At 47.5% G+C, this 19,069-nt stretch overlaps 1 protein-coding gene across 2 annotated transcripts; it reads left to right on the top strand.

Moving 5' to 3' along the window:
* Window positions 1-1,663: 1,663 nt before the first annotated feature.
* LOC106987438 (paired immunoglobulin-like type 2 receptor alpha) lies at window positions 1,664-18,974 on the top strand. 2 transcript variants are annotated; one of them, XM_027042117.2, is made up of 7 exons: window positions 1,667-2,184; window positions 2,487-2,876; window positions 13,164-13,358; window positions 17,253-17,283; window positions 17,810-17,859; window positions 18,089-18,120; window positions 18,290-18,974. In XM_027042117.2, exons 1-7 carry the CDS (start codon window positions 2,130-2,132, stop codon window positions 18,422-18,424), a joined length of 888 nt encoding a protein of 295 aa, XP_026897918.1. In that variant the 5' UTR covers window positions 1,667-2,129; the 3' UTR covers window positions 18,425-18,974. The 2 variants fall into 2 exon arrangements, with proteins under 2 accessions (XP_053069702.1, XP_026897918.1); XM_053213727.1 differs by lacking the exon at window positions 18,089-18,120 and having other exon boundaries at window positions 1,664-2,184; window positions 18,290-18,364.
* Window positions 18,975-19,069: the final 95 nt, after the last annotated feature.

Below are 19,069 nucleotides of genomic sequence, written 5' to 3'. Positions count from 1 at the left end.
ACACCATCTGTGAGCAGAAATCATGCCTCCTAATTTTAAGTCTCATAGGGATCCCACTGGGGCCAGGGGCTTGAACATGGCATGGAATGTGCAGCTTGCATCTAGGGAGATCGTATATGGGAGAGGCAGGGCCTGAGGCACCCGGGTGACAGGTACTCTGCCAAAGTGACCCAGAGCCTGTTGAGTAATCATGCCACGCTGCCCAACAGAAGGGGCTGGGGCACCCCCTAGTGGGGTCCAGCCCCCTCCTTGGGTGACCTGGCAAAGAAGAGACTGTCCAGCCAGGTTCCACAGCCAGGGAGGTAAGGTGGGGATAAAATTCAGGTGTTACCCCTCAGACAGGGCAGGTCACCCTCTAGAGGAACTGCCAAAAAGGCAGCTGGTCCCTTGTCCTCTCTTCTGTCCACCTTTCCAGCTGTCACCATTCACCCAAATGTCTTTCACAGCCCAGTGGACTCCATGACATTAAGGCTGCTTCCTGATGGTGCCTCAGTTTCCTATGGCGAAAATAGAAAAACAACAAATCCACCACCCAATGTTGTAGGGCTGAAAATGAGGCAATGGATGTTTAGGGCCTGGCTCAGAGAAGGGGATTCCATGAAAATGCAGAACCTGTCTCCTGGGGCCTAGGAGGAAGTACAAGAAATGCAGACACAGGGACAGGGCAGGGGCTGCCTGGAAGGCCCTGGGAGAAGCGTGGGGGAAAATTAGGACTGAGGAAGCAACTGACAAAGGAAGCTGGTCTTCTTGCTTCGGCCTCCAGAAGATGGGGCCACTTCCTGTGATGAAATCATGTTCTCCAATCCCCACCATCTACTGAGTAAGCCAATGCCAACCTCATTCTGGGGAGGGAGGGAGCTGAGCCTCCTAAAACCAGCACAGAGAGTCACCAATGGTCTCAGCCCCAGTATCTCATCCCCACCCACCAGCAGTCACAGGCTGGCAGTGCCCTCGATTGGAGACAGTCCAGGGACCGTCCGGAGGGTGACTCATTACTGTTCTGGGCCTTATTTCCCCCCTGCTCAAGGAAGGCTCCCAATTAGCCAGGGCTCTCACAGCTGTGGAGGGAATGACCTAAGGAGCATTATAAAAATACAGCCTCCTGGGGCTTACCTCCCAGAAGGGAGCCGAGGCCCAAGGTTGTGTGGTGCCAACTTGGTGGGAGCATCCAGAAGGAGCAGAAGGCTCTGTGGACTCACTGGAGTTTGAGTCCTGGACCTGCCTCAAGGGTTATATGACCTGAGGCAGGGCTTCTCTGAGCTCTTGGTCTCCTCATCTGTGGAGTGGAGGACAGAGGGGCCTGCCGATCCAGTCTTGCCTCCTGTGGGTCAAGGCATGGGCTCCAGAAGGCCCACCCTCACCTCTTAACCCCAGGGATGGTGTGAGACTGCACAAAAGGAGCTGACCAGGGGAGGGAAGGAGCCTGGTAGGCCTGGGTCCTGGGCAGGGAACCCCTGCTGGGAGGGAGAGCAGCCAGGTGCAAGTTGGGTGTCCTTGGTGCCCGGTGCTGGGGTCGAGGCCATCTGATCACCAGTGGGTCCCTCCTCCTTCCTCTGGGGAGGCATTAGCTGGGCAGAGACTCATGGCTGCTTGTCCTCTGGCTGGAAGAGCCAAATTGGTCCTGCTGCAGCCCCTTCACCTGGATGACAGAAAGAGGCCAGGAGATGCCGAGAGCCAGTGAGAAGGAGAGCTGGAGAGACAGAGACTGACTCCTGAGGAGAGGTGGCCAGGAGCTGAGATGGAAGAGGCGAGGCCACAGATGGCCAAGGTGTGGGGTGACCATGTGAAGAAAGAACCATGAACCATGGCCATGTGAAGAAAGGCCATGAACTATGGCCCTCCATGTGAAGAAAGAAGTTGGGGGCCTTTCTCACGGCTCCTGTGCACTGACCACAAGGGAGGCGCTTTTGCAATGTAGAAAAAGAAGAAACCAGATTGATAAAGGAAGTGCTGGGTACTCCGGGGGCCCGCGAGTTTGGGGAAGCTCACCCTCCCTTGCTCTTCCGAAGGAACCTGATCCACGCTTTCCACGTTCCTCTGGACTCCCCGAGGAGGCACCTCTGTAGGGCCTGCCCTCTGGCCTTGACAGAGCTGCTTGGCTTCTCCTCTCCTGGGAGGAGAGTGAGACCATGGGTCCGTCCCTGCTGCTGTCCCTGCTGCTGCTGCCGGCATCTCTGCAGGCTGGTGAGTGTCCAGGACACCCTGGCTCTGCCCCGAGGGCCAGGAGTCCCCAGGAAGGGCTGTGGCTGGGCAGCTGGAGAAGGGGTCTGCTGGGGTAGCCGGCCAGGCCTCCCAGCTCCAGCGGGCTGGTCCCATGGTGCCAGGTCCTCCCTACCCCAAGCCCGGCAAGGGGGACACCCAGGCCAGAGGGCCAGTCCTGCCATCTGTCACACTTGGTGTGCTCTGTGAGTGAGGGTGCCAGAAGGTCTGGGGTCATCGTCCTCATCTCTCCCAGTGGCTCAAAGTCTCTCCTCTCTCTCCTCCAGGCAGCTCAAAAGAATGCAATCCAAACACTGACTTTGGGATCAACCAACCAGCGTCTCTCTCAGCCCCCGAGGGTGGTTCCACCTGCATCTCTTTCTCCTACTTCCACTGCTGGGAGTTAGCCAAGGATCCCAGACTGAGTATAGCCGTCAGACGGAGAGACTTCCATGGAGTGGTCATCTACAACAGCACCCAGCGTTTTATCCATAAGGATTACAAGAACCGGATCTCCCTGGACTTGAGAGAGGGTCAGAACTCCGGCACCCTGTGTATACGGAACCTGCGGAAAGAAGATGAGAATAGGTACTTTTGCCGGGTCCAAGTGGAAACGCTAAGAGACGGCAAACAGGTGTGGCAGTCCATCCCAGGGACCAAACTCACCATTACCGACGGTGAGTCCAGCTGCTTGGCAGCCACCACACCCACCCTGCAGGGTGCCCTCATCCCCCAGGCCTGGCCCAGGCCCCAATCTTCCTGCTTACCCCTTCTCTCAAACTCCTCTCCCCACCCCTCTCCCCTCCCCAGGCCTCTGCCAACTTTACTCTTTTTTTTGGATTTTCCCAAACCTGGGCTGCCTTCCTTGCCCATCCCCCTCACTGCCCCCTCCGGAGCCAGTCCCCACCCCGCTCCCCCAGCCTCAGCACCTTCCAGGCTGCCCAGGAATCCTCCCTTCTTGCTTCAAGCTGGGCCTCCAGTCTTGCCTCCCTCCCCTCACCCCACGCTGTCCAGGTGGACTTGACTTCTTCAGGGCTTGGTCTGCCTTCCCTTTGTCCTGTGTCCCTGTGAGTAGCCCCTGCCAGCCCCCAGTCTTGTGTCTCCCCACAGTCGCGGGCTCAACCCAGCACACACAGCAGGTACCCAATCATGACCCAAGACCCCTGTCCCCTGGCCACGCCCCATTACCTCTTTTCCCAGTCCCCCCTGTGTCCTTCTCCTGCTCTGCTCCTCGGAACCTGGCCCACGATGCTCCCTGCCCCAGCCCCTTCCCTCCTCTCTTTTCCCACCCCCCTCTTCCCCTGCCTCCATCCTCTTTACCCTCCTTGCCTCCCCCCACCCCTGGTCCCCACCTCTGCCTGCACCATCCCCACTGTCCACTCAGATCTTGCTCCTCCATCCTGGCCTTTGAGACATGCCATCTACAGCAGAAATATGGCGGCTGCCGCTTACCATGCACTGTGTCAGGTTGAACAACTAGGTGTACGTCACCCTGGTTAACAACCTTCCCCGCGACCCCACAGTAACAGTAGGCACTGCTCTTATCTTCCTGTTACAGATAGGGAAACTGAGGCTCAAAGAGCCTAAACGCCTGCCCAGAGCCACACTCATGGCGCAGGCAGGACTTGAACCCTGTTTCACCCCCGAGCCTCCACTCTTAACCTAGTAGCTGCTCAGCTTCACAGCTGACCTGATCCTATTGTTGTCTTCACCTATTTTAACCCAGGAACGGGATGTGTTACAGCAGCAGATCTTCCCATGTTCCCCAGCAGGCCTTGGAAACTTGAACCTAGGTTTGTCGGTCTCCAGAGCGGTTGGGGAGGGAGCCCTTCCCAGGAGCAGGCACTAGGGGATGCACTGTCTGTAGAATATTATCTGTAGAAAATTCCTTAAAAACTAAAAATCCCAGGTCTGCTCTTTATAATCACTTGCACTGACAATTCTAACAACGTATCACTGCTCCTGGGTGGAAGGACACTCTCCGTGCCCCCACCCTTGGTAAACCACTGTCCCATCTGGCCACCGTGCTGGTTTCAGAGCAAATAGAAAGTGGCTCACAACCTGAATTTAGCAAGACAGCGTTGGATTTCTATTTCTGGCACCTCCTCCATATTCCCTTAAATGGCCTTTTTTGAGAGGTTTTCGCTCTCCCCAGACCCCTCGTCCTCCTTCCCTGATCCTCCAACTTTCCTCATTTCTCAGTTCAGTCACATTTACTATGAGTTTTTCATCAGTAAATTAATTTTCAATGAATACAATTAATTGGATATCTATACTCATATTTTTTAAAAATACAGGAAAGTAATAAAAAGAAACATTTTTTTAATCCAAGTGAGGTGCCACCATGCAAAGACATCACCCTAAAGGAATATTTGCAGCAAATAGAACTGATAAGTTTGTGGCTAGTTTAACAATGTTTTCTATATACAGATGTTTTCCTTTTGTAGGCAAATCTCATTGTATTCTCCTTTATAATTTTCTCTTTTATTTCTTAGCCAAAAAATCCTATATCCCCTAGGGGCTGAAAAGATTTTAATTTCTTCTGATTTTTTAAATTATTAATTTATTTTTAATTTTTTAAATGTTTATTTATTTTTAAGAGAGAGAGACACAGAGGGAGGGAAGGGCAGAGAGAGAGGGAGGCACAGAATCCAAAGCAGGCTCCAGTCTCTGTGCTGTCAGCACACAGCCTGATGCTGGGCTTGAACTCTGGAACCTTGCGATCATGACCTGAACCAAAGTAGGATGCTTAACCAACTGAGCCACCCAGGTGCCCCTAATTTATTCTGATTTTTATATGACTTCACAATAAAACACATTAATATAGTGAGAATTTATTTTTATATATGGTATGAGGTGAAGAATTAAACTGATCTTCATACCAAGAAACCAATCAATTGTTCCAACCCCATTTATGGGATAATTTTTCTCTTCTCCATTGATTCCTAGGCCGGGCTTTTTGTAGAATAGCATCCTTTCTGGTCTGTCATCTCCATTTCACTGTTCTGTCTTTTCTTGTATCACTACCACTCTGTTTTAGTGATTATAACTTGGTCATGTTTCAGTGGCTGACAAGACTATTTCCATCAGAACCACATTACTTCCTCAAAAACTTTATTATTGTTTTGGCCTATTGTTTCACATAAATGTTGGAATAAGTTTGCCCGGTTCTGAGGAAAACACCTATCGGTAGCACTTACATTGGAATTGCATTAAATCTAGAAAGCAATTGATGAAAACAGAAGTCAGTGCAATATACAATCTTCCACCCAGAAATGGTTCCTTGTTTTATAGCCCTCAATAACCTTGGGTGTGTTCTTCTAAAGACCATGTCAACATCTCACAAGAGATATTGCTTTCCTTTAAATCCTTTATTTTTATTATTAATATGCAACATTATTTCTGAATATTCATCTTTTTAAATTTTCACTATAAAATATTGCACAAATTCTGGCCAAGACGGTGGGTTATATGCATGTTTACATCCTCTCCCTACCAAACCCTACTAAAATGACAGCAGAGATAATTTTTTTAAGTTCATTGATTTATTTTGAGAGAGAGAGCATGGGAGGGGCAGAAATGGACAGAGAAAATCCCAAGCATGCTGATAGCATGGAGCCCAACACAGGGCTCAATCTCACCAACTATGAAATCATGACCTCAACCAAAATCAAGAGTTGGATGCTTAACCGACTGAGCCACCCAGGTGCCCCCCAAAGAGAATTTTTTAAGACAAAAATCCACAGGGACAAAAAAATATGTGAGCTATGTGGTGAAAAACAATATTTGGGAAGCTGGAAAGACATAGACTAATGTATCTGCTTAGGAGACCAGGGGAGCTAAGCCATAATCTGGCAGTGGGGAGCGTCAAAAGAAAGGCAATTCTTACACTGCAAAACCCCTCAATGGTTTAGGAAGAGCCACCCCAGAACCCCTGACAGTGGGAGTAAAAGGGGGTTGGAAAGGTGGAGGACTAGGTGATAATGTATTTAAGAAGCAGGGAGGGGCGGCTGGTTGGCTCAGTAGGTTAAGCAGTTGATTTCAGCTCAGGTCATGATTTCGCAGTTTGAGAGTTCGAGCCCCAGGTCATGCTCTGCACTGTCAGCAACCTACTTCAGATTCTGTGTCTCCCTCTCTCTCTGCACCTCCCCACTCACACTCTGTCTCTCTCTCTCTCTCAAAAATAAATAAACATTTAAAAAGTTTTAAAACAATAAAAAGAAGCAGGGAAACTTCTACACCCCCTCCCCACCCAGCAGAGACTGGAGATTTGCTTTCTAGAAAGAATGGAGCAGAGGGACTCTGGGGGCAGTACCCTAGGCATACCTGGGGGCAAGGGTTCAGTCTTTAAAACTGGAGACTTGGTGAACTGATGAGATCCTAAATGCCTTACCCCTTTAGATGCCTCCTAGGACTCAGGATAGCCCAGCTGGTATCCCCTACCCTACCATGGCAAGAAATCAGGAGATTTTTCTCTAGGAAATCTATCTGATGGGCTCAGAAAGGATTCAGAAAGCCTAACAGATCCTACAGCCCACTAGCTAACAAGCACTTTCTCCCAGACCACATACACAGCTACCAATCAGCGTGGCAACCAAGCGTGGCAACACACTGGCAACCAAGGCAGCAAGATGGGGTCTTGGCCTGGCATGGAATCCCCCAGTCCTGATGATTGACAAATTGCCTCTGCTGTGCCTGGAATGCCTGAGGCTAGAGACGCCATTTAAAAATATGATTACATTCAGGGGTGCCTGGGTAGCTCATTCAGTTAAGCGTCCAACTTCAGTTCAGGTCATAATCTTGCTGTCCGTGAGTTCAAGTCCTGTGTCAGGCTCTGTGCTGACAGCTCAGAGCCTGGAGCCTGCTTCAGATTCTGTGTCTCCCTCTCTCTCTCTCTCTCTGCCCCTCCCCCACTCATGCTCTCTGTCTCTCAAAAATGAATAAATGTTAAAAACGATTTTTTTTAAAATATGATTGCATTCAACACTTAAGGAATCCTTCCCCCATGAAATACACAGCAAAACCAATGCAGTGGGGAGAGGGGGGAGGGGGTTCCTGGAAAAAATCAAAATAATGGAGGAAGAATGAAACTCCGATAACTACCATCCTCAGAAAGTTAAGAGAGTGCAAGCCTGTATAACAGAGGGAGCTTTCCAAACAAACAAGGAGCTCTTGAGAATTTAAGATATAACGGCAAATATAGAAAACTCTGTTAAAGAGTTGCAAGAAAAACTTGACGGAAATCTCGCAGACAGTAGACAAAGAGTCATGGATTTGGGAACTGGTGGGTTGGATAGTGGCCCCACAAAGACGTGTTCATATCCCAGTCCCCAAAACTAATGATTATTACCTTCCATGGTAAGGGATACGATTTAGCTAAGACTTCTGAGGTGAAGAAACCTGGGATTAGCTGGATGGGCCCTACATGCAAACAGGAGCCTCCTTCTAAGAGGGAGGTGGAGGGAACCTATCACAGAAGGCAATATGGTTACAGAGCAGAGACTCAGTGGTGCAGCCTCGAGAAACTGGAGGAAGTAGGCAACAGACTCTCCCCCAGAGCCTCCTGAGGTTTTGCGGCCCGTGACACCTTGCTCACTGACCTCTGGCCTCCAGAACTGTGAGAAACTAAACTTTTATTGTTTTAAGTCACCCAGTTTGTGGTCATTTCTTCCATTTGCCATAGTAAAGTCATACAGAAACTGTAAGATAAGAAAAACTGAGGATTGGCCCAAGAGCTCCAGCCTCTGAATAACAGGAGTTCCAGACACAGAGAAGAGATAAGGCCATGGGAAGAAAATATCCTAGATAACTCTAGAAATGTTCCAGAACAAAGAAGCCCAGAAAAATGGTTACAAATAAAAAGACCTACTTCAGGACACTACAACATGAAATTTCAAAACATCAGGGATAAAAAGAAAGAAAATCCAACAAATTTCCAAGGAGGAAAGAAACAGGCTGCAGGAGATTCAAGAATCACAATGGCTTTGGCGGTCTCCATAGTAACAGAGGAAGCTGGAAAACAATGGTTGAATGGCTTGAAATTCTAAGAGAAAATTATCTCATGCATTCGTTCAACAAATATTGACTGAATACCTACTATGTGTCGAGTGCTAATCTGGACACTGGGGAAACAGCAGCAAAAAAAAAAAAAAAAGAACAAATCATGTGTACAACAATGCTATTTGTACATAAGTGTGGATGAGCAAGAAGACTCAAGGGAAAGCCAACAAATTAATTCTGCACGTACAGTGGTGGTGAAAAGAGAAAAGGAGGGAACTGGAGCAGAATCTGAGGGATAAAGGTTGCTAAGGGTGCTACTCTATTCAGACGGAACATCAAAGGCTCTGGGAACATTAGTCAGAGTCCTGGCAGGAAGCAGCCACTCAAACAGGATGACTGGGGAGAGTTTAGAGTAGGGCACAGGATGGGGAAACCAGTCAGGGATGGGAGACCCCTGAGACCATCCCCAGGACTGAGGAACAGAGTAGGAAGAAGGGGGACCCAGAGATGAGCTGTAGCCTCTGGGGAGATAGAGTCAACATATCTGGGATGGTTAGTTTTGAGTGAGCTTACAGGATGCTCAGAGATCTGATAAGACATTCTTTCTGGATAGTCTGTAATGGTATTTCCAGAAGAGTCTAGCAGTGGGTGGGCATCATCCAAACCCTTGAGAGAACTAAAGGAACAAAAAAGTAGAGGATGGGCAGGGATCTCCACTTCTCCTGCTCTCAGACTTTGGAGCTCTTGGTTCTTGGGACTTTGGAATCTCACTGGTCCCCCTGGTTCTCAGACCCACAGGTCTGGGCCTAGAACTACATCACTAGCTTTCCTGGGCCTTTTGTTTAAAGATAGCAAACTCTGGCTTCTCAACTATCATAATCACATGAACCAATACCTCAAAACTCCACATCTGTTTCTATATTCCATTGGTTCTGTGTCTCTGAAAACCCTAATATAAGACCTGTCAGACAGGGGACCAAGGGCTATGCCATGATCTGCCCTCTTCTCTCCTTCCATCTCTGGATGGTGACTCTGACTGGCTACTGACTAGGAACCAGCTGGTGAGAGAGCCCATGGATTGTGTCCACCAAGACCAGCCCCCAAAGGCACAAAGCAAGTGGAGAGGAGCTGGGGAGTGGATATAAGAGAAGCCAGCAGAAAAATCCAGCCTAGGCACAAATCTGTAGGAAGTCAGGGAGAGGTCTGGAGAAGAATGTTCCAGTCACGAGGGATCAGCAAGGGCAGAGGCCATGAGGTGGGACAAGTGTGTGGCTGAATCAGATAAAGAGGCTGATGGTGGCAGCAGGTGAGATCAGAACAGGCAGTGGGGGGGCCAGTCCAGTGTGGCTTTGAAAGCGAAGAAAAGAACTTTTACTCAGTGTAATGAGTCTAGTGAGGGTTTCCTGCTGTGCTGATGTGCATTGTACAAGTGTCCCTCCAGATGTTGTATAGAGAATAAGACTGTAAAGACGAGCGAGGTCACAAGCAGGGACACCAGTGAGAGGTGATGTGCCTGAAATAGGGTGACAACAAGGGCAGGTGAGATGCTGGTTATATTTTGAAGACTGAGCAGACAGGATTTGCAGATGATGGGATGTGGGGGGTAAGAAAGAGAGAAGAAGCAAGGGTGACTCTGAGGCTTTTGGCCTGAGCTTCTTACAGGATGGCATTGCCATTTACTGAGAGGGGGACATGCGGTAGGAACAGGTTTGGGAGGAAATCAAGAGTTCTGTAATTTGAGACATTACAAGATAAACAGAGGTATAAGTAGGTAGTGAGATACAGGATTCAAGAGAGCCAGGGAAGAGATGACTGGATATGTAAATTTGGGTGGGATCAGTTTGTCGCTGATAGTTGATGCCATGGGACTGGATAAATTATCTGGGAAGTGTGTGTAGATAGAGAGGGGGTCCTAGGACTGTTATAGGTTGGGAAAAGGAGGAATCAACAAGCAGCTGCTAGAGAGGCAGGAAAAGAGCCACAAGAGAATGGTGTCCCAAAAGCCAAGTGAAGACCCCATCTCATGAAAAGGACATCGAATGCTGGACTGTCCAGTAAAAAGGAGAAAACAGGGGTGTGAGAGTTCTAAATCCTTGATTTCAATGGTAGGAAGTAAATCAACAATACTTCCAACCATTCAAGCAACAACAGTGTATGCTTGTGATTTAGAAATACAAGGTTAATGCCGAAAGAAACAGCTAAAAGGTTTTAGCACTAAAAGGTGCTAAAACAGTTGACTCTGTAGAGTGGGAAGGGGGTGAGAGGCTTATGCAGGGGCTGCTGTCTTTATATACTATGGAATGTGTGGACTTTTTAACTTACGTGCCTATATAACTTTGATAAACATTAAATTTTGAAAATAGTAAAGGTACTGGTAATACTTATACTGCCTTTTTTAAAATGTTCAAACAATACAGAAGGGAGTCGAATGAAAAGTCTATTCCTCCCTCTGCACTTTATCTCCCCAGCCACTACTTCTTTCTGCGGAAATGTCCTCTCTCACAGATACAGATACAGATATAGATACATAACACAAACAGAATCAAACCACATTACTATTCTGCTCTACAACTTATTTTTATTCCACTATCTTTCCAGTTCAGTACATGTACAGTTATGCTTTTTTTCTTTTTTTAAAGGCTGCAGGGAGGTGCAAGAGTGGCTCAGTCAGTTAAGTGTCTGGCTCTTGATTTCAGCTCAGGTCATGATCTCATGGTTTGATTCCTGGGTTCAGGCCCCACATTGGGGTCGCTGCTATCAGCTCAGAGCCTGCTTCAGATACTCTGTCCCCTTCTCCCTGCACTCCCTGCTTGCATTCTCACCCAAAAATGAACAAACACACACACACACACACACACACACACACACACAAAGGCCACAGAATGTCTCCATGCCATAATGTATCACAATGTATCTACTTACTCAGTGTCCTATTTAAAGATGTTTAGTAGGAATGCCAGCTGGTGCAGCCACTCTGGAAAACAGTATGGAGGTTCCTCAAAAAACTAAAAATAGAACTACCCTAGGACCCAGCAATTGCACTACTAGGCATTTATCCACTGGATACAGGTGTGCTGTTTCGAAGGGACACATGCACCCCCATGTTTATAGCAGCACTATCAACAATAGCCAAAGTATGGAAAGAGCCCAAATGTCCATCGATGGATGAATGGATAAAGAAAATGTCATATACAATGGAGTATCACTCAGCAATCAAAAAGAATGAAATCTTGCCATTTGCAACTACGTGGATGGAACTGGAGGGTATTATGCTAAGTGAAATTAGTCAGAGAAAGACAAAAATCATATGACTTCACTCATATGAGGACTTTAAGAGACAAAACATAGATGAACATAAGGGAAGGGAAATAAAAATAATATAAAAACAGGGAGGGGGACAAAACAGAAGAGACTCATAAATATGGAGAACAAACTGAGGGTTACCGGAGGGGTTGTGGGAGGGGGGATGGGCTAAATGGGTAAGGCGCACTAAGGAATCTACTCCTGAAATCATTGTTGCACTATATGCTAACTAATTTGGATGTAAGTTTTTAAAAATAAAAAATAAAACAAGTAAAAAAATAAATAAATAAAGATGTTTAGCTTGTTGGGGCATCACAAAGCTGCAAGGAACACCCCTAAATACAGGCCTTTGGACACTTGCCCAGCATTTCCACAGGATAAATTTCTAGCATTGAAAGCACTGGGTCAAAGGGCACACCTGGGTATGTTACACTTTACAAATGCACTCCCAAAGGTTGTACCTACCTATCCTTCCACTGCTCAATTACTGGGTATTTTCCTCCACTCAGATCAGTAAAAAACCCAGCCTTTTGTTGTTTCAACCTGCATTAAAAAATATAGATAGATAGATAGATAGATAGATAGATAGATAAATTAGCATCAGGGTTATGTTATCATTTTATGAAATGAATTAGAATTGCCTCTTTCCCATATTTCCCTGTGTTCTAGAATCCATCTGGGAATTACTTGTTCTTTAAATTTTCACTAGAATTTACCCATAGGGGCAGCTGGGTGGCTCAGTTGGTTAAGCATCTGACTTCAGCTCAGGTCATGATCTCACGGTTCGAGAGTTCAAGCCCCACATCAGGCTCTGTGCTGACAGCTGGGAGCCTGGAGCCTGCTTCGGATTCTGTGCCTCCCTCTCTCTCTGCCCTTCCCCTGCTCACAGTCCTGTCTGTCTGTCTGTCTCTCTCAAAAATAAACATTAAAAAAAATTTAAAAAAAAAGAATTTACCCATAAAGCCTCCTGAGCTTGGAATCTTTATGATAGGTAGTTTTTAATAAGGCTCTCATTTTCTTTTGTTTTTTTTTTTTTTAAAGTTTATTTACTTTGTTTAGTAATCTTTACCCCCAGTGTGGAGCTCAGATTCATGACCTAGAGACCAAGAGTCACCTGCTCTTCTGATTGAGCCAGGCCAGTGCCCCAAGAGTCCTCACTTCTTTGTTTACCTATCAGTGAAAGTGTCTTACTTCTTAACTCCATTTTCAGAAATTTTTGTTTGTTTCAGAAAATCATCCAATTCAGAGTTTTTTTAAGTTTATCAACCTATAATGAGCATACACTCACAAATGATTTCAACAAACTCTTGTTAGGTTTGCAAGAGTCTTGTCTGTTTTATTTCTTTCTTGTTTTTTGTTGTTTGTTTTTCCCCTAAATAACCACTCCCTGCACTTATTATTCTCTCTGTTGTCCTGTTTCTAATAAATTTATTCCTACATAGGTTTCATTAATTTTTTCCTCTGAGTTTTCTTAGGGCTGGCTTCTTTCTGGTTTTGGTACTTTTTCTAAGGAATTGACTATTCCATTCATTTTTTTAATTTCTTCTCGGAGTTCCTCCCCACCCTTAATATTCCCCAAACTAGGGAATGAGATATAACAGTTTCATCCAAATACCTCAAGCCTCCAGAGGAGAATCTGCTAAATTCTCGTGTCTTCTCAGCTGCCCAGGCGACCACCAAGGGCACCACCACCGCAGCCACCATCACAGCTGACCTCAATGTCGTAGAGGACAATGGGAGCTCAGCATCTTCACCCCTGAGTGTGGGAGCTGCAGTCGGTGTGGCACTGGCTGGTGTTGTGCTCATAATAGCAGTTTTGGGACTGATTGTCTTCCTCAGGTGGAAGAGAAGCAAAGGTAAGTGGTTCTGGACTATGCCTCCAACTTGTCCCCAAGTTTCCCAACTGAATGTTTCCCAGAACCCCAGGTCATCCTGCATTTAAAAATGCAGATCCCTGCTGGCCTTGAGGTCTGGGCTTGGGAATCTGCATTTTTAAAGATCTCAACAAGTGGTGTCTATGTGTGATCCAGTTTGAGAACCATTGCTCCAGACCAGTCCTGCCCCACAAATCTGATCATTTTCTAGTTTTTGTCTCTTGACTTAATCATTTATCATCAATCTTCATCTTTTGTTTTTTTTTTTATTTTTTTTTTAACGTTTATTTATTTTTGAGAGAGAGAGAGACAGAGCATGAACAGGGGAGGGGCAGAGAGAGAGGGAGACACAGAATCGGAAGCAGGCTCCAGGCTCTGAGCCATCAGCCCAGAGACCGACACGGGGCTCGAACCCATGGACCGCAAGATCGTGACCTGAGCCGAAGTCGGACGCTCAACGGACTGAGCCACCCAGGCACCCCTAATCTTCATCTTTTGATTCACGGGGAGGGGAGGGTCAGCTCTTGGAAGAGTAAGGAGAGAGCAGAAGGGAAAGGAAGTTGGCTCAGCTCAGCAAGCATTGGTTGAGGGCTTATCTTCCAGGGTCTGGCTTATAATTGGAGATACAAGTGTAAATAAAGTGTGGGTCCTGCTTTCAAGGAACTCAGTGGCAGAGGGAGAGGAAAGGAAATGACTGCCTCATTTGGAAAGAGCTGTGGTAGTCTAGGACAGAGGAGGGGAATCATGGAGAACTTCCCATAGGAAGTGACACTACAGAAAGTCTCAAAGAGTATAAGAGAATTAGCCAGGCAAGTGGTGAGGGTGGTGAAGATGTCACTGTCCCTGCAGGTACGGGAAAGCAGTGAGAGAACTCTAAGCAGCTCCATGCAGTGGAGGAGGCTAGAGATGGGAGAAGAGAACCTCGTAAATCACACCCAAGAGCCTCTGCTCCCAGAGGCAACATGAAACAGTTCATGCAGATACATAAGTATGGGGTAGAGGCGCCAGCGGTGGGCCAGGCCAATCTAAGGCAGTAGCAGTGTAGGTGGAGGGATAGAGCCAGACTCTGGAAGAGTTCAAGAGAGAAAATCAGTAGGATTTGGTGATCAGGCTGGTGCAGGGGCAAGGGAGTGGGAAGAACTTGGATGAAACCACCAAGCAAATTAGAGAATACAAGAGGTCAAAGACCATGTTTGGGGGCGGAGGGTGGGTGGGGAGTGGGGAATAATGATTCTTTAGCTTGGGACATGTTAGACATACCTGTGTGGCATCTGAGCCTAGAGGTTCATCAGAAATTTGGATGTATGCATTTATAGCTAAAAGAGAGGACAGAGCTAGAGACATTAATTATTTACACCCCAACACCCTCCAATACTAATTTGAAATTCCTCTAGAGAAAGATTTCAGTGAGAGGAGATTAGCCCTATCAGATATTAAAGCACAGAGGTGAGCAGCATAGAATCTAGACTGCCTGCACTCAAATCCTGGCTGGGGAAACTCTAGTGCAATGGTTGTATTACTCTGTGCCTCAACTTACTCATTGGTAAAATGAGAATAATAATAGTACTCACCCTGGGGGTTGTCATGACAATTAAATGTAATTCATTGAGAACAGATTCTGGCACAGAATAAGGACTATGTGAGCACTAGCACCTGTAATTATTAAGCTGCAATAACTAAAATGATTCGATGCTGTCATATTCATACACAGATAAACCAATGTATTAAAAGAGAAAAGCCCGAATATAGGCAGGATAAAACAGGTCAAAATATATTCAGGAATTTAGTAGGTTAAAATCTGGCATTTCTAATCAATGGGGAAAGATGAGTAATTCAATACATGGTGATGGAACAATTGAGCAGCCATCTGAGAAAATAATATTATCTCATAATTTGCACCAAAATAAATTCCATGGAGATCAATCAAAGAGTTAAATGTGGGGGGAAGAACCTAGCACCAGAAGAAAGCATGTGAGACTATTTTATAACCATGGAGTGTTGATGAGCTCCCTATATATGACATAAACATAAAAGCCATGAATAAAAACATTGATAAACTCAAAGGTATAGGAATTGTTTTTAATTCTGCAGAGGAAAAATCACAGTGGTTGTCTCTAGAGTCAGGATGCGGGTTAGAGATGAAGAAAAATGTGACATAGTCATTGAGGAAATGGAAGACAGTATTTAAGAATTCAACTCAGATGAGAAGCCATAAACTGTGTAAAAGCATCACCGCATGTTTTTCCTCATGCAGGTTAGAAGCCTCTGGGACTTGTTCATTAGGAGTTACGTTCACCTGCTGGCACCAGAGACCAAAAGTAACAGGGCTTAAATAAGACTGAGTTTATTGTTTTCCCTCATATAAAAGGATGAGGAAACAGATAGCAGAGGCCATTGTCCTTAGGCACTCAGACTTCTATTTTCCTGCTCACTATCCTGGCCACTGGCTTTTATCCTGAAGGTTGCCTCATGATCCAAGATGGCTGCTCAGACTCCAGCCATTATTTTTGAATCCAGACAGGAAACAGGAGGAAGGAAGGGAAAAAAGACTATGCCACAGCTGTCTGTCCTCCTTTTAAAGAGGCTTCCTGAAAATCTTACCTCCAACTTCCCTTTGAATCTTACTGGCTAGGATGTACTCCTGTGTCCCACATCTATCAGTAGGGCAGCATACTGCCACCCCAAATAAAATCAAGGTTCTGTAACTAAGTAAGAAGAAATGAATGGTGGGGCACCTGGTTGGCTCAGTCACTAGAGCATGTGCCTCTTGATCTCGGGGTTGTGAGTTTGAGCCCCACGTTGGGTATAGAGATTACTTAAAAATAAAATCTTTTTTAAAAAGTAAGAAATGAATGGATATCAGGTAAGCAAATAGCATTCTCTGCCATCAGCCACATCCAGAATTAGAGCTGTGTCACCTAAGTGTGGCATAAGGATAGGGGAACACAGGCAGTCAAGGAGCTAGTGAAAGGGCAGGAGTAGAGAGTAGAGGATCATCAGGGAGTTTGGACAGCCCAAAAGAAAGTGGATTATCAGAGGGTCAAAACAGGCTGATGGTAAAAGAGAGCTGGAAGGAAAGAAAGTTGTAGCATAAAAATGATGCTGGCATTTAATATTTCAGAGTTCTCAATCCCAGGGATAAAAAGGAGTCCAGGGTATGGCTGAGTGGAGTGGAGGTCACTAGAGTTGGGGGGACATAGGAGTCCCCTGTGTTCAGAGGTCTGTCCCTGTCAATGATGGGACCTCCCAGGATAGTGTTGGGTGGTGGAGGGGATGTCTGTGAACCAGGGGCTGATCCTTGGGAAATGCTGTAGACAGACTCAGAAGGACAGGAGGGGAGATGGTGGCAGGGGGACAGCAGAGGTTTCAGTGGCAGAGGGTGGAGAGAAACTGGCTGCAGTGCAGACACAGATTCCAGCCATGAGGTTCAGGAGAGGGGAGAGAAACATGGAAAGCCAGTGTATCAGGGCATGAGAGAGCTGTGAGTCTATGATAAGGGCCAAAGGAGGGGGAGGAGGAGGTGGGTGGGCCAGGGCTCAGCAGTGGAAGGAGCAGGTGGAGGGATGGGTGAGGAATTCAAGGAAGGGGAAAGGAAGCAAAGGGAAAGGCTGAGAGAGAGAGAGAGAGAGAGAGAGAGAGAGAGCGCAAGCAGGCAAGAGCGATTCTCTTGATTTAGTGTTGAGGACAACCACGGAACAGGGTTGGGCAGCCTCAGAGTGCCAGCAGGTGCCACTCAAGAGTCCCAGGTGGGTCCAACAGAGCTGTTCCGCTGCCCTGACCTGTCTAGGGGTGGTCTCAGAGCACACAGAGCAGGAAGGCAGGGAGGAGAGATGCCTTTTGTGGATGGCACCCTGACATGCTGCTGTTTCCCTACAGGTCTGCAGACTAAAGCCAGAACCGTAGCCGGGTGAGTGCTTGTCCTGTTTGGGAAACAGGAAGGTCCTTATGGGGACAGCAGCTCTCCTCCTCACCTTCCAGTGGGCACCTCTTTTCTCAGAGCCACTTCCCTCCTCAGCTTCTAGCCTCACCTCTCTCTCCTCCACCACCAGGCCTTCTCCCTCTTTCCCTCCCTCCAGAGCTCTCTTCTTCATCCTCCCCTTTCCTCCAGCCCATCTTCCCTATTCTATTCTTTCTTTCTCTCAGCCCCTTCCCTCCCCTCTCTCCCTTCCCACCTGGGCACCGGCCAGAAGACCATCACCACCTTCTGATGGCTCTTCCAACAAAGCCGCTTCTCCGGGATGATCTATCTTCAAGGGAGTCTCAGGACCTCTACTGGCTACACGGCAAACTGCCTCTCAATCTTCTCCCAGGCCTCCTGAGAGCCTCAACCCTTGGCTCACCTGAGTGTCAGGGGGTTGCAGAGCTCCCACAGAGGTTTGAACCCACTTCTGCCCAGCCTCTAATGCACTTCCCGCCCTCTCCTTCGCACACAGGGAATCGGTCCAAAACACTGAGGAGAAGTATGAGAACATCGGGATTACAGGTAAATTCTTACTGTGACACTCCCCTCTCTCCACCTTGGTTCGCCCTTCCTCACACACCCCCTGCCCACACACCTGCCTCAGCATTCTCCTCTTTCCCTGTCCCACCCATCCCTCTGGCCTGACCCTGGTCTTGACCTAGCAGATGATCTCACTCCCCAAGGCCCCCCGTGCATCTCTCTGCCCTGGCTGACATGCCACCTGACCCCAGCACACCTTGAATTTTTCTAGGACAAAAAACAGAGCCCAAGCTGGACCCCAAGGTAAGCAGCCCAGACTAGAGCCTAAAGGAATTAAAAAGAAGTTTGGAGAAGGTGGGGTAGATGGAATAGAGGAACTGTGGTGTTGGTGGGGCACTCAGTTACGGGGTTACTGCTCTAAGTTGGGGACAGCTCCCCTTCCACTCACGCCCTTCTTCTTCCTTCTCACCAGGGTGAAGCCCAGGATGACGGTGGCATCCTCTATGCCTCCCTCACCCTCTCCAGCTCGTCACCAGCAGCCCCTCCCTGCACCCCTTCCAAGGAGAGCCCGCAGGAGACCCTGTATTCTATCGTAAAGGCCCAGTGAGCGGGATTGAATGGGGACTCACTGAGACTAAGCTGCACAGAAGGTCACAGCTTCTAGTAATAACCCTGGCCAGACACAGACAAAAGCCAGTGGGTGTGGAAGGCCACCAAGGACCAGAGAGAAACAGAGCCATCTGCTTCCATTCCCTCTTCAACTGCCCAGCCCTTGCCCACAAAAATAAAAGTACTAGTAGGATTTGCCTGAAGGCACCTAAGGAGAAACTGATGGCATCTTCTGTCTTTTCCTTCTCGCCAAAAATGAGCTGTAAAAGTAGCTCACACCCAAGATCCCTCCTCCAGGGCTGGTGTTCAGTGACTGCCTTCAGGCCAGGTGGGGGACACCAAACACTGGCAGCCAGCCCAGAGCCCAGACTCTGCCCCCTTATCTAACCATTCTACTTCTGCTACCATAACATGTACCGCGTTAAGTGCATGACTCATGTAAGCATCACCAACAACCTTATACAGTCCTGGATGCACTCACCGGAGGCGTGAAGAGAAGACCCAGAATGGTTAGTGCTTTTCTCAAGGCCACACACCTAGTAAGTGGCTGAGCCAGGTCTGAACCCAGACCTGCCCTTCTCGACGGCCTCCTCCCAGGACTTGGGTCTCACTGCCTTCCCAGATCCCTATACTGTGCCGGCCT

Source organism: Acinonyx jubatus, chromosome E3 (genome assembly GCF_027475565.1).
Source record: "Acinonyx jubatus isolate Ajub_Pintada_27869175 chromosome E3, VMU_Ajub_asm_v1.0, whole genome shotgun sequence".
Taxonomy (NCBI): Eukaryota; Metazoa; Chordata; class Mammalia; order Carnivora; family Felidae; genus Acinonyx; species Acinonyx jubatus.
Note: the sequence above shows the minus strand (reverse complement) of the source record. Positions and strands in the feature narration are given on the sequence as shown.